Source organism: Tiliqua scincoides, chromosome 2 (genome assembly GCF_035046505.1).
Source record: "Tiliqua scincoides isolate rTilSci1 chromosome 2, rTilSci1.hap2, whole genome shotgun sequence".
In the NCBI taxonomy this organism is placed as follows: domain Eukaryota; kingdom Metazoa; phylum Chordata; class Lepidosauria; order Squamata; family Scincidae; genus Tiliqua; species Tiliqua scincoides.
Genome location: NC_089822.1, coordinates 262,822,489 through 262,835,863, shown reverse-complemented (window position 1 = coordinate 262,835,863; position 13,375 = coordinate 262,822,489). Strand labels below are relative to the sequence as shown.

General features: G+C 46.7%; 1 protein-coding gene across 1 annotated transcript in view; it reads right to left on the bottom strand.

The window, feature by feature from the left end:
• Positions 1-8,617: 8,617 nt before the first annotated feature.
• The window catches only part of LOC136639137 (zinc finger protein 271-like), a 124,880-nt gene continuing 120,122 nt past the window's right edge, over positions 8,618-13,375 (bottom strand). Inside the window, exons 8-9 of the mRNA XM_066613153.1 lie at positions 9,153-9,409; positions 8,618-9,068 (exon numbers count right to left, since the gene is read on the bottom strand). Coding sequence (XP_066469250.1) covers positions 8,618-9,068; positions 9,153-9,409 — 708 coding nt within the window. The remainder of the gene's footprint in view (positions 9,069-9,152; positions 9,410-13,375) is intronic.

Here is a 13,375-nt window from a genome sequence, read left to right as displayed (position 1 = left end):
TATTTCTACAGTGAAGCAGCCAGATTGGGCACCCCACAGATCGAAACCATGGCAAGAGATAGGGGAACTCTGAACCCTAAACCTGAGTTTTCATCAGTGGGAACTTTGATCTGATTGCTAGTTATCCTGGGGTGGGGAAACTCCCCCGGTGTCAACAAGATCTTTTTTCCAGTGATTTGTGAAGAGGAGTCCTCTGGTTGCTATACACCTCCTTAAAGAAAAACTATACCTTTCAGGGCTAATTATCCTTTAAAGGTTATGTACAGCCTGTCCTGTAGAACGTATAGCATACAGTTCCGAGAGAATCGGATGCAATGGAAGGAAAGCACTATGAGTTCAGTCACGGTTAAAGTTTGGTCACCTTTAAACTGGATACTGGGGGGTGGGGAATTCATATATAGATTGGTTGGAGTGGCCACCCATCATTGAAGTATGTTGATTCCAGCAGCAGTTCATGATGAAGAATTTGTTGCTGGTTTTGTAAGAAACACTGTTGCTGAAAAAACTTGCTGAATTTGTAAGAATGATTGGACTTTTGTTTTTCATTAATACATTCTTTTTTCCCCATTCATACCTGTATTATGAGAGAAATGTTATTGCATTAGAATTAAGTCATCTCATGGTATGGAAGCTTTGGGACACTTTCTCCATGAGAATGGGGTATTTGAGCATTGTCATGTGGTGTTTTTTGTTGTTTTTTTTAAACTTGGAATATCTGAATCTATTTTCAGCTTAACTAATGGGTAGAATTAAGGAGAAGCATAAGTGAGTAATATATTTGAATATCAATTACACAGGTGCAGTGACTGTAAATTCTGCGTGTAAGTCTTTTTGTTTTCCTTATTAAATGCTGCATTTGAGGGTGTTGCATTCTATTTAGCACTCGCTCTGTGGGGCAAGTTGGGGGCAAATGAGATTTCTTGATCTTTTATTTCATGTCAGTAGCTTGAGCCTGAGAAGCTTCTTTAGGACAGGTCATGCTTCTGTACTAGAAAAATATGTCTCAAGACAAGTGATGCAGGTGTGCGGTTGGCCTAAATACCCCAAAATGCAATGGCATTTTCAGGATTAAAAAATCACTTTGGGCAGCAATTTTTGGCAGGAAACAATATGCTGGTAAAGTTAAACATCTCTTAACTTCACATCATGCTCCCTAGGTGAAATACAGTCCCATCCAGCTACTGCTTTAGAGTAAAATCAAACTTATAACACGATTGAGTATGACCTCATAATCGTATAACATACGATTGAGTATGATGTGGTGCTGGCGTCTAGCCTAGATGCCTTTAAAAGGGGATTGGACAAGTTTCTGGAGGAAAATTCCATTATGGGGTACAAGCCATGATGTGTATGCGCAACCTCCTGATTTTAGAAATGGGCTATGTCAGAATGCCAGATGCAAGGGAGGGCACCAGGATGAGGTCTCTTGTTATCTGGTGTGCTCCCTGGGGCATTTGGTGGGCCGCTGTGAGATACAGGAAGCTGGACTAGATGGGCCTATGGCCTGATCCAGTGGGGTTGTTCTTATGTTCTTATGACCGTTTTAAGGTCATATCTTGTTTAGCCCTCAGCTCATTCAAGTTCACTAGAGCAGCGGTTCTCAAACTTTTAGCACCAGGGACCCACTTTTTAGAATAAGAATCTGTCAGGACTGTCTGGAAGTGACTGCATGACCAGAAGTCACATCATCAAGCAGGAAAATTTTTAACAATCCTACCCACACTTACCCAGGTGTAAGTCCCATACACTATCATTGTTTAAAGCATATACATAGTAGCCTGTTAAAAGTACTGATGTGTTGCATTTTCCCCAAATGGAGTCAAGTACCATGGTATTAAAAATAAAATATTGAAATGAATGGGGACCCTCCTGAAATTGGCTTGCGAACCACCTAGTGGGTCCTGACCCACAGTTTGAGAAACACTGCACTAGAGAATTATATACAGACAGGTAGGGCCTGCCCATTCATGAAACTGACTGAAGTGCCTCAGGCAGCAGGTGCGTGAAGGTCATGCAGTTTCATCCACTCATTTGCTTCCATTCCTCCTCCCCAACCCCTATATTAGGGGGGAAAAAAGAAGGCAACAAGCTGGTAGAGGGAGGGAGTAGGGGGCTAGAGTGCCACTCTAGTCTACCATTCTTCTCCCCCTTCTGCTTCATCCCCTTGTTCTGTTTCAATCCAGGGTGTGGGAGACGGAGAGGTTGATGCATTAGGTGAACAGGGGCAGCATTTGACATGCCACTGCCAGCTGGCCCAGCAAACTGGGAAAGGGGTTACTTCAAGCTGCATGTAATTAACTGATGAAATTTGTAGCCACAAGGTGTGTCATTTAAAAGAGAATTAGATAGATAGATCCGTGGAGGAAGAGGAGCAGTGCGTCAATGGTATTAGTTGTGCCTTGTGGAACCCCCAAGACCAGGGGCAGCATACCTCTGAACAGGGCCAGCTTTGGACCAGTTGCTCCCTGCACCTAAGGAAGCCCTGTGTAATCTAGTCTTGTCAAATGCACACAGTATCACATTGCAGGTTTTATAGAGAACAGCAACGGTGTAAATTTTCTTCTGAATTCTTAGTCTGTAGTGTGTGTTTATACTGTTTATATTTTGAAACTTTTTACTGTACTTGAATTGTATGTTAACTGTAGAACAGCATAAAATTTATTTCTCTGAAAAAGTTTAAAAGACAAATATGTAACTATTTGCTACTTAAAGGTTATCTACACATTTTGTTTACTTGTAGACTTACATGTGTGCAGTTTTATATTAAATGTGCTTAGATTCATTTGCTCTATTAACTCACATGCCCTTTTAAGTGCCCTTCTGGATTGCTTTCCACTCTACCATAGAGATAGAAATACAGTAAAATTATTATAGACTTTACATCTCTAAGATTCTAGAGATCTTGGCTGTGCACTGGGGCTCTGCAAAACCTGTTTCCTATTGGACTCTGCACCACCTAAGGTCTGCCCCCCCCCCCCGCCCAGGAATATGATGATCTGGGAAATAAGTTCTGAGTGAACTGAAACTGTAGGTGAAACTGTAAAGAAGAAAAAGTTGACACTATGCTAAGATAATGGAAGGGAAATTGCAAGGGTGAAACAAGTCATCAGTGATCTTACAAAGAGGGACAGAAAGGTGGCCAAAATGCTAAAAGACAAGTAGAAAATAAAGCAAAGCTTTGTATCCTTGTGGATACAGATCCGTGACCTACACTGCATAATCCTTGCCCTACTTAATGCTTTTCCAGGGTCCTGGTCCACACTTGCAGCAGGGATAATGGGCAAGCCTAGCCTCATGAAGCATCAGGCTTCTGCTGTCAGACTTGGGCAAGTGTGTGTGTGTGTGTGTGTAGAGGGGTGGGGTTGCTTGATGCTGCTTTTCATAATCTGTGGCCATTAATCTGGATTTTTCCTGTGGGATTGGAGACTCTGTCCAATCACGCAAGACACCTGAATTTCATGGTTCTGGAAGTCACAGGCTTCAGTGAGCTGGTTCAAAGCCAGACCTTTTGTTTACTAGTCAGTTATGGGAAGAAGATGCTCAAACAGTAAACAACACCACAATAAGACTAGCGCCTTCAAATGCTTTCACAGTCCCTCCCAAGAAGATAGACTCGGCTCCCAAGGAGAGACACCTGATCTCTTTATGTGCCCAAAAGAAATCAGTGGCTGAGCTGGTGGTTAGGGAAAAGGCCACTGGTCTCCCAGTTGCCTGTCCATAGGGGGCATCCACATAAATTTAGTGCTAGGAGAGTTAGAATATAGGGAAGAACATTTCTTTACCCAGCATGCAATTAGTGGAACTCCTTGCCACATGATTTGGTGATGGTGGCTGACCTAGATGCCTTTAAAAGGGGATTGGACAGATTTCTGGAAGAAAAGTCTGTCACAGGTTACAAGCCAGGATGAGTATGTGCACTGGGTGACCAATGGAGGACAGAGTGGCTATACCTTTAACCACTGTGTAGAAGAGGGAATCTTGGCAGGTGCAGCTTTTTAAACCCTTCCATGTTGAGCTGCATCTGCCAAAATTCCCTCTTCTACACAGTGGTTAAAGGTACAGGCACTCTGTCCGGTCACCCATACATACAACCTCTTGGTTTTAGAAGTAGGCTGCCTCTGAATGCCAGGGCATTCTGCGTTATTGCATACAGCCTTTTAAAGAGGCAGGCCAGAAGGCCTCAGAATGTAGCCGCCATACAAGAGACAGGGCAACAGAGGACTAGGTTAGTTTTTGGGCCTGTAGCTCTCCATAAGGACCTAATCAGTCCTTGGAACAAACACTAGACTAGAGACAGGCTCATGATGCCCCCCCTCCCCCAAGCACTACGCACTGGGCAGTTCCAATGAGAAAGAGGTCTGCCATGGGCTGCTGATCTTCTTGGATGGCCAATCCCCACCATGTAAGCTCTGTGAAACTGATGCTGCTGTTGATCCATCCTTGTTTTGACCCAAGCCTCTGACTCAGCAGTTTGAAAAAAGAACCCCCCCCCCACCAGTGCAATCACTGAAGTATTTGGTGGGGAAATCACATGGGGGAGCTTGGCATGCTGGCCATAGTGTTCTTAAGGCAGCTGGCAACCCCAGAAAGAGCCAGACTATGTGCTAACTTAACTTGGGAGCACCTGGGAAGCTAAAAGACTGGTGCTTGGGCTCTGGAACACAACCTTACCCCAAGCAGGTGTGCTTAAAGACTGATTATAACACACAGGCATCATTAACAGTTTCCATTCCCTAAAATGTGGCAGTGGCCATGAGCTCAAACAGCTTTAAGAAAGGAGTGGCCTAATTCACACAAGCCTGGTCCTCAATGACTATTGAGCAAATAAATGAAATGAAACCTCTGCATTTAGAGAGACTGTATCATTGAATGGCATTTGCTGGAAAAGAGAGGGCTTTTGCTTTCATGCCCGTCTTGTGAGGTTTCCAGAAGCATCCAGTTGGCTTATCTTGAAAGCTGGAGGTTGGATGGGATCATTCTTTGGTCCAGGCCAGGAGTGCCCAAACCCCAGCCCTGGGGCCACTTGCAGCCCTCAAGGCCTGAGCCTCTGGCCCTCCGGTGATTTGTTGGAGCCCACACTGGCCCGATGCAACTGCTCTCAGCATGAGGGCAACTGTTTGACCTCTCTCGTGAGCTGTGGGATGAGGGCTCCCTCCACTGCTTGCTGTTTCATATCTGTGATGCAGTAGCGGCAGAAAAGGAAAGGCCAGCCTTGCTTTGTGCAAGGCCTTTTATAGGCCTTGAGCCATTGCAAGACCTTCATTCATTCATATAAGTTCATCTTTAACATATTCATTTATGTAAACGTATGTAAATTTATTCAAATTTGAAATATAAATTAATTCTTTTTTTCCCCCGGCCCCCGACACAGTGTCAGAGAGACGATGTGGCCCTCCTGCCAAAAACTTTGGACACCCCTGGTCCAGGCCATTAGGGTTTTTCCTTTGTTCCCTAGATAAGCCACTTCTAGCCTGATTCAAATGGTACTGCAGACAAGTAGTACTGGTTTCCCTGTGATTGGATCCTATAATATAAATATGAATTTATATTCTATAACCTTATTGATCTCTGTAATATAAATATTTCTAATAATAATAATAATAATAATAATAATGATACACCCGATATAATAATAATAGAAAATAGAAATGTCTGGATAGTATAGTATTGGCAACCTTCAGTCTCAAAAGACTATGGTATCGCGCTCTGAAAGGTGGTTCTGGCACAGCGTCTAGTGTGGCTGAAAAGGCCAATTCGGGAGTGACAATCCCTTCCACACTGGGAGAAAGTGCAGTCTGTCCCTGGTCTGTTTCCCTGGCTATGGGCCTTCCTTCTTTGCCTCTTAGCCTCAGACTGTTGGCAAAGTGTCTCTTCAAACTGGGAAAGGCCATGCTGCACAGCCTGCCTCCAAGTGGGCCGCTCAGAGGCCAGGGTTTCCCACTTGTTGAGGTCCATCCCTAAGGCCTTCAGATCCCTCTTGCAGATGTCCTTGTATCGCAGCTGTGGTCTACCTGTAGGGCGCTTTCCTTGCACAAGTTCTCCATAGAGGAGATCCTTTGGGATAATGTCTGGATAATTGATATTGCAATTCTTGGGAGATGCCAGAGCTGATGACAAAGAGCTAGAAAAAATTACAAAATCCCAAGACCTGGCCATTGAAATCATGCAGCTATGGGCAAAACACACAAAGGTGGTCCCTACTGACATCAAAGCACTAGGAAATGCTGAAAAATTTTGAGAATTATTTTAAACTGCAGCTTATTGAAATAACAATTGAATACAACACCATCAGATTTGCAAAAAATGGCACTTATAGAAACACTGTATACACTGCACTGATACTTAGGTGATAACAAGTTTCAGTCTGAGACCAAATATCAACTAGTCAATGCCAGTCAATGATTTTTTCAATTTTTTTGTTCGTTGTTGACTGTGTTTTACCTCATTCTGAATAAATGAATAAATAAAGCTGTAATAATGTTTTCAGGAAATCACACAGGACAGTCACATCAATTGGGTTGTAGCAGTAATAATAATAATAATATATATAGTTTTTTCTAGTGTTCAAAGCACTTTATACTTTATCTCAGTACGATACAACCCATAAATCTTGAGATAAAGGGCTTTGATCTTACTGAGCTACAGAAGAGATTATTATAGAGCTTCCTCTCTTAAAAGCACACACACTTTCAAATCACACTGGGGGCCCTGGAAAAGCTTAGAAATCTGACCACTTCAAGGGCACAATCCTAACCACGTCTACTCAGAAGTAAGTCCTATTTTGTTCAGTGGGGCTTATTCTCAGGAAAGTGTGGTTAGGATTGCAGCCCAAGTCATACAGTGATTTGCAAATGCTCACCACACTGCAGTTTGAGTAACATTAAAACTGTCTATTGCTAAGGAAAGTTAAATAGTGACTCATTAAAAGTTTCTATCCCTCTTGCTTGGTTCTATCTTTCTTTAACTAAAGTCTCTGGGGGCCTTCAGCTGAGATTGATGGTTTAATATCTTGTCTCAAGAGGTTTCAAGCATCTTCTTCTGGGATGAGTTTTATTTAAACATTTCTTACAAGAGAGGAGCTTAAACATTTTTGTCCAAAGCCATGTTTTCACAAGGTCTCTCTATAGCAGGGGTGGACAAACTTTCAACTTCGGGGATCCTGGACCTTTAAAAATTGTGTAGGAGAGAGAATTTAAGCTGCACCTGCTGAAATTCCCTCTTCTATACAAAAAGGTCCAGGATCCCTAAAGTTAAAAGTTTGCCCACTCCTGCTCTGTAGTGTAAATTTACTTCAGTTTTCTAACTACCAACCTGCTAAATATTCTAAAATAGTAGTTTGCAACCTTCAGTCTCGAAAGACTATGGTATCGCACTCTGGATGGTGGTTCTGGCACAGCGTCTAGTGTGGCTGAAAAGGCCAGTTCGGGAGTGACAATCCCTTCCACACTGGAAGCAAGTGCAGTCTGTCCCTGGTCTGTCTCCCTGGCTATGGGCCTTCCTTCTTTGCCTCTTTGCCTCAGACTGTTGGCCAAGTGTCTCTTCAAACTGGGAAAGGCCATGCTGCACAGCCTGCCTCCAAGCGGGCCGCTCAGAGGCCAGGGTTTCCCACCTGTTGAGGTCCACTCCTAAGGCCTTCAGATCCCTCTGAAGGAGGGATTCAAAGGGATTCTAAAGTACATTCAGTTCATTCAAAGTACTTGGAAGTCCTGTTTGGCCTCATTGTTTTCCCCACTAGGGCCTAGGAGAGGGGGGTTAAAGGGGGTAATTTGTACCTGGGACAAGGGCCAAAAAGGAGGTCCAGCAGCCAAAGAGAGGGTCCAGAAATTTCCTGGGATCTGACATTTTCCTATCTACTCAGATGTTGCCCACACAGGGTGCTGGGGGCACTACAATGAGTGTGCAGCTACTGGCAAGCCATATACACTGAGCCAAGGAATGCAAACATGACACTCCTTAGCACAGTGTCAAATCTGGGAGGAAACTGGCCTACTACAGTAGCTCTTTGGCTTGTGGATCTACTCGCCATGGAGTGTAGAAGAGCTCAGGGACACAGCTGTGGGACTACAGCTGTTGTAGAAGCAACTTTTGGTACGCACAGGACACTTTCCATTCTAGTGTGAGCCTAAATACGATGATGCTAATTTTCCGCAATGATTCTCAGTATTTAAAAGATGTTAGAGAGACTTAGGAGTGTGTTTGGTTTTCCATATTACTGTATCTAGCTGCCAAATGCCACCTGGGTGGGTAGACCTGGGCTCCAAAGACTTTTCCAGCCGTCTCCGCCCTTCCCCCACCCTGTTTTGCCCCCCTGCCCCCGTTCTGCTTGCCCGTCACCACCCTCTCCCGCTCTGTTTCACCCCTCTCCCTTTGCAAAAGGACCCAAAAGAAACTTTGTGCTCCCTGATAAAATTCCTCTCAGAGGCCCTGTCTCCCTCCACCACTCCACCACACACCGGAAACATATCTTAGAAGACCCTGAACACTCTCCTGTGGCTTTATGTTGCTGGGACTACTGGTCTTCTGACCTAATAAGCTTCTGAAGCACCCCCTGCAACACAGTTTGCAAACTATTCTTCTCTCAGAGCACATCAGGCAATCAGAGCTGTAGCTTGATCTTCTAGGTGATCCTTTTCTCCCTTGAATGGGTTCTCTCGTGCGATGTGAGACTGCCCTTCTGACTGAATCTCTTTCCACAGTCTACACACTGGTATGGCTTCTCTCCCGTGTGAATCCGCACATGTATCATCAAGTTCCCCTTCTGACGGAAGCGTTTCCCACAGTGCAAACATGGATAGGGGTTTTCATCCGTGTGGATCCTTTCGTGTATTACAAGGTTGGACTTCTGCGAGAAGCTTTTCCCACAATGTGAGCACTTGTAAGGGTCTTCCTCTGTATGGATTCTCTTGTGTGCGATGAGATCACATTTCCGACTGAAGCTTCTCCCACAACTGGAGCACTGAAAGGGTCTCTCTCCTATGTGGGTCTTCTTGTGGATCAGAAGATTGCACCTCTGAGAGAAACTCTTCCCACACTCTGAGCACCTGAAAGGTTTCTCTCCTGTGTGGATCCTCACATGTTTCCTAAAAACTGAGTTGCGGGTGAAGACTTTCTCACAGTGTGGACATTTGTGTATATTCTCCCCTGTGTGGAGCCTCTCATGTGCCGTTAGGCTTGAGCTGTGATAGAAGGTCTGCCCACAGTCTGCACATGCGTACGGCTTGTCTCCTGAGTGGATTTTCTCATGTGCTCTGAGGTTGGAGCTGTGTGTAAAGCTTCTCCCACAGTCAGAGCACTCATACGGTTTCTCTCCCGTGTGGGTTCTTTCATGTACCAGAAGGTTGGTGCTTCGGCTGAAGGTTTTTCCACACTCTGAACACTTATATGGTTTCTGTCCTGTGGGCATCATTTGCTGTTTAAGGTCTGAGCTCTGTTGGAAGCTTCTTTCCACATCAGTACATGTTTTTAGTCTCTTGTGATCACAATCTCTGGCTTTTCCTTTACCCAAAGTACCTTTGCAGCAGGGAAGAGCTTCCTCCATTCTCTTCCCTTGTTCATTTTCCTTCTCACACTTCTGCACCTCCTGATTCCCCAGCTTTGTTTCCTCCAGGTAAGACCAGAGATTGCTGCTGCTGGTCACATGCTCACTGCCTTTTTCCTGGAGTTCCTTCATCTTGTTCTCACGCGCCTGCCCTTCATCTGCAGAAGAGAAAATTCCAGCAGGAGTCACATTCTGCTCTGGACAAGCTTTCAAATGGGGGAAATCCTGAAAGAAAAGATGCCTCAAGACCCTTATAGCAGTGGTTCCCAAACTGCGTCACGGCAAACTCACTGGGGCACCGGGAGATGTTCCTGGTGGCCCTTTCTTACCAGTTCCCCCAGGCGCTGCCATCTTGAACTGTGCATGGTTGGCAACCGTCATGGTTGGCAACCGTCAGTCTCGAAAGACTATGGTATAAGCCTACAGCACCCGGTATTCCCAGGCGGTCTCCCATCCAAGTACTAACCTGGCATGACCCTCCTTAGCTTCCAAGATCAGACGAGACTGGGCATGTGCTGCAAGATCTTGAGAAATGGATGGCTGTGCCCAGGAGAACTGGGCGATGTCACCGCCATGACAGGGCACTGTGACCGCAGTAAGTTTGCAACTGCTGCCTTACAGAATGCAGACGCAACAAATCCTTACCCACTGAGCTCACACTGTCCTCTGGCTCCTGCTTGGCTACCCTGCTGAATTCCCCATTCCAAGGGTCAGAGGGAACCTGGCCCATCTCAGATGAATTCACAGCCACCTCCCCCAGAGTCCTCAGCACCTGGAACGACAGTGAAAAAACCATTCAGAGATGGATGGGCTTACAGTTAAGGGTCAGAGCCTGCCCCAGAGCCCAGGTTTTACATGTACTCGGAGCTCTCAGAGCTCTTTGAACTGATTGTTCCTTATATTTTTCTATGCCTTTCTTCACTGCTAATGTCGTCCATGGTCATCATGTGATGCGCTTGAGTTGTACTTTTCAAGCCAGAATTTGTTATTGCAAAATACTGGCTTTGGGTGCACTTTGTAAGAAGACAGTGTGGAAATATTTAAAACAAAATGAATAAGTAAAACTCACCAACTGCGACAACAAGGAGGGCCACAACAAGGAAATAAATCATTTTTTTCATTCCGAGTTGTCAGAATGATGAGGATGATTAGGGCTCCAACATTTAGTTGATTTATTTAATTTGACTAATTGATTAATGGCCCAATCCTATCCAGGCCTCACACTGTTGGATCTGGTGATCTGACAGCATAAGGTCTGGGCCACTGGCACAGTAGTTGGTTGGTGGGCCGCTGCAAAGCCCCAGAGCCCACACATGGATGACAGCAACACTCAGAATCTGCATTGTCACTAGTCAACAGTGGGAGCAGATTGGGGCAGGGTGCAGGCTGGGCTGGGGGTAGTTCAGGGGCAGGAGGGGGTGGATCTTAGCAGCAGCCATTCAAGAAAAATCCTGTTCCCCCTTCTTGGCCCGGCGCCACCCCCAAAGGCTCTTCAGACTTACACCACCAAGAGCTGGTGCAGGTCTGAGGAGACCCATCAAGGACCTATAGCACACAGGGAGGTAAGTAAAACAATGACTTAACTTACCTCTCCTGGGCAACCTGGTCCCAGCTGGTTTATGGCACACACTGTAGGCTGTGACAGCAGAGCTGCACACTCTGTGCTGGTAGGGGATAGAATTGGGCTGTAAGGCCCTGAGAGTAAGTCCCACTGAGGCATTAATGAGGCTTACTTCTGAGTAGATACGTACAAGATTGTGCTGTAAAACTACCTTTACCTGTTTAAAATGTATTGCTGATTGCATAGCATTTAAAAAAAATTCATTATTTTCATTTAAGCACCCACATGGCAGGTGGCAGGAGTGATCTTAGGAAATACCTTTCCCTCAGGGTTGGCACTAAGTGGTGAGGGTCTGGACCTCTGTGTGCATGCCCTAACCCCAACCTATTCTGTCCCCTCCACCTTGCTTCAACCTGCTCCTCCAGCTTACCACAGGGCAGGTTGATTTGGTGGGGGTGGGCTTAGTCAAATCAGTGGGCTAGGGCCTTTCCTCCCCTTTCCCACCCTGCTTTGCTCCAAGCAGCTTGGCTGACTACTTTCCCAGAGCACTTCTGGCTTCTGTAGGTCTGCCATGATTTCAGTTGCCTCTTTCCTGTAGCTCGCAGGTTGGCATCAGCCACTTGTCCTTGAAGGAGGTCTAAAATCCCTTAGGACAGTGGTTCTCAAACTGTGGGTTGTGACCCCATTTTTGATGGGTCATGGGGCCACAAGAAGCCACAAAACATTCTAGGCCACGTCACGCCCCAGAATGCCTTGCGGCTTCTGGGTAGCACTGGCACTCTGCCCACTTCGTGCCCAGCATGCCCTGCAACCTTGCATTCTTGGACATGCCTTAAAACCAGAAGACATGGGTTACCTCTCACTTGGCGACTATAAATCTGTGCTGAAGATTCCCCAAGTCAAAACTTTGTGGTCCTGTCCTCAGTCTGTTACCTGGCAGCCATTTCCTGTCGCCTCCTGTGCTTTGGAATCCAGGGGAATCTGCTTTCTCACTTCCAGACTTGGGGCTGCCAATGCCAATGCATCCTCTTCAGCCACCTCTTCTTCTGCCATCTTCTCTTGTTCTGAAACCAGCCACCTCGCAGTTTAAACAGGAAAAACCGTCCAGTCTCCAGCAACGTCGGTAGAAGAGGCTGATGCTCCAATGGTGCTGTCTGGCTACAGGCGAAGAGAGTCTGTAGTCAAACAGCCAGAATGCGGCCCCATTCCCAGTTAGCACCACAACCCTTTTCTTCAGCAGCTCCACCATCCTCACCTGTCCAAAGATCTCAGTCCCTTAAATGCAGTGGTATTCAAACTGGGGCGTCGCGACACCCCAGCCTGTGGGTTCTGGCCTCTTCCCCCTCAAGGGGCGGGGGCAGCCAGGAGACAGGGGGAAGGCAGCAGTGCGATCTGCAGGATCGCGCTGCTCAGGGGGGCTGCAGGGGCTTGGGTGTACTTGCCTCCAGGGGGTGTGGGGAGCCCTGCGAGAGCGCCTGCAGGGCACCCCAGGTCAGGGAAAGGGAGAGTGGGGCAATCACACTCCGCTTCCACTTTTGCGGAGGCAGAGCAGATTGCTCCACTCTCCCTTTCCCTGGCCTGGGGCGCTCTGCAGGTGCTTGCACAGGGCTCCCCGCACACAGGGATGGCTGCTGCAGGGACTGGTGAGTGCATCCCAGTCCCTGCAGCCCCCTGAGCGACGCGATCGCTGCCTTCCCCCTGCCCCTGCTGCCTCCCCCCCACCCCCGCAAAGACTTACTGCGGGTTTCGAACTCCCGGAGAGTTTGAAAACCGCAGCCTTAAATGGCTCTGCCCTTTCTCCCTTTACTGTTCTCGTGGTTGGAACTGCCTCCTTGAATGCTTCCAAGTTCAAATCTTTCCTCAGAGCGCTTATCCATGAAGCCTATGCCATCACCCCCTGGTCCCAAACCTCCCTGTAAGGGAGTTAAATCTAGCCGGGTTTAACTGCACCAAACATATATTCTTCCCCCGCCTACCCCTCCCGCCAGCTCCCTTTACTTCCCCTGTCTCCCCCTCCTGCTGGCTCTCTCTTTGGCCTCCTCCTCCTCAGACTTGAGGAGCCTGGGACCTGTCTTCCTGGACTTTGCAAAACAGCCTGGTGCTATACCACTATGCTCATCACCATCTCCATCACCATCATCATCATCTAGCCAAGCCTCTCCTTACATTCCACAATGCTGGAAGGCAGTTTTCTACTTGCTGTGCACTGCCTGGGTTCATTTTTCCATACGCAACAGCCCACGGCTGGCCCAAGACCTCCTGATGGGCTGCCAAAT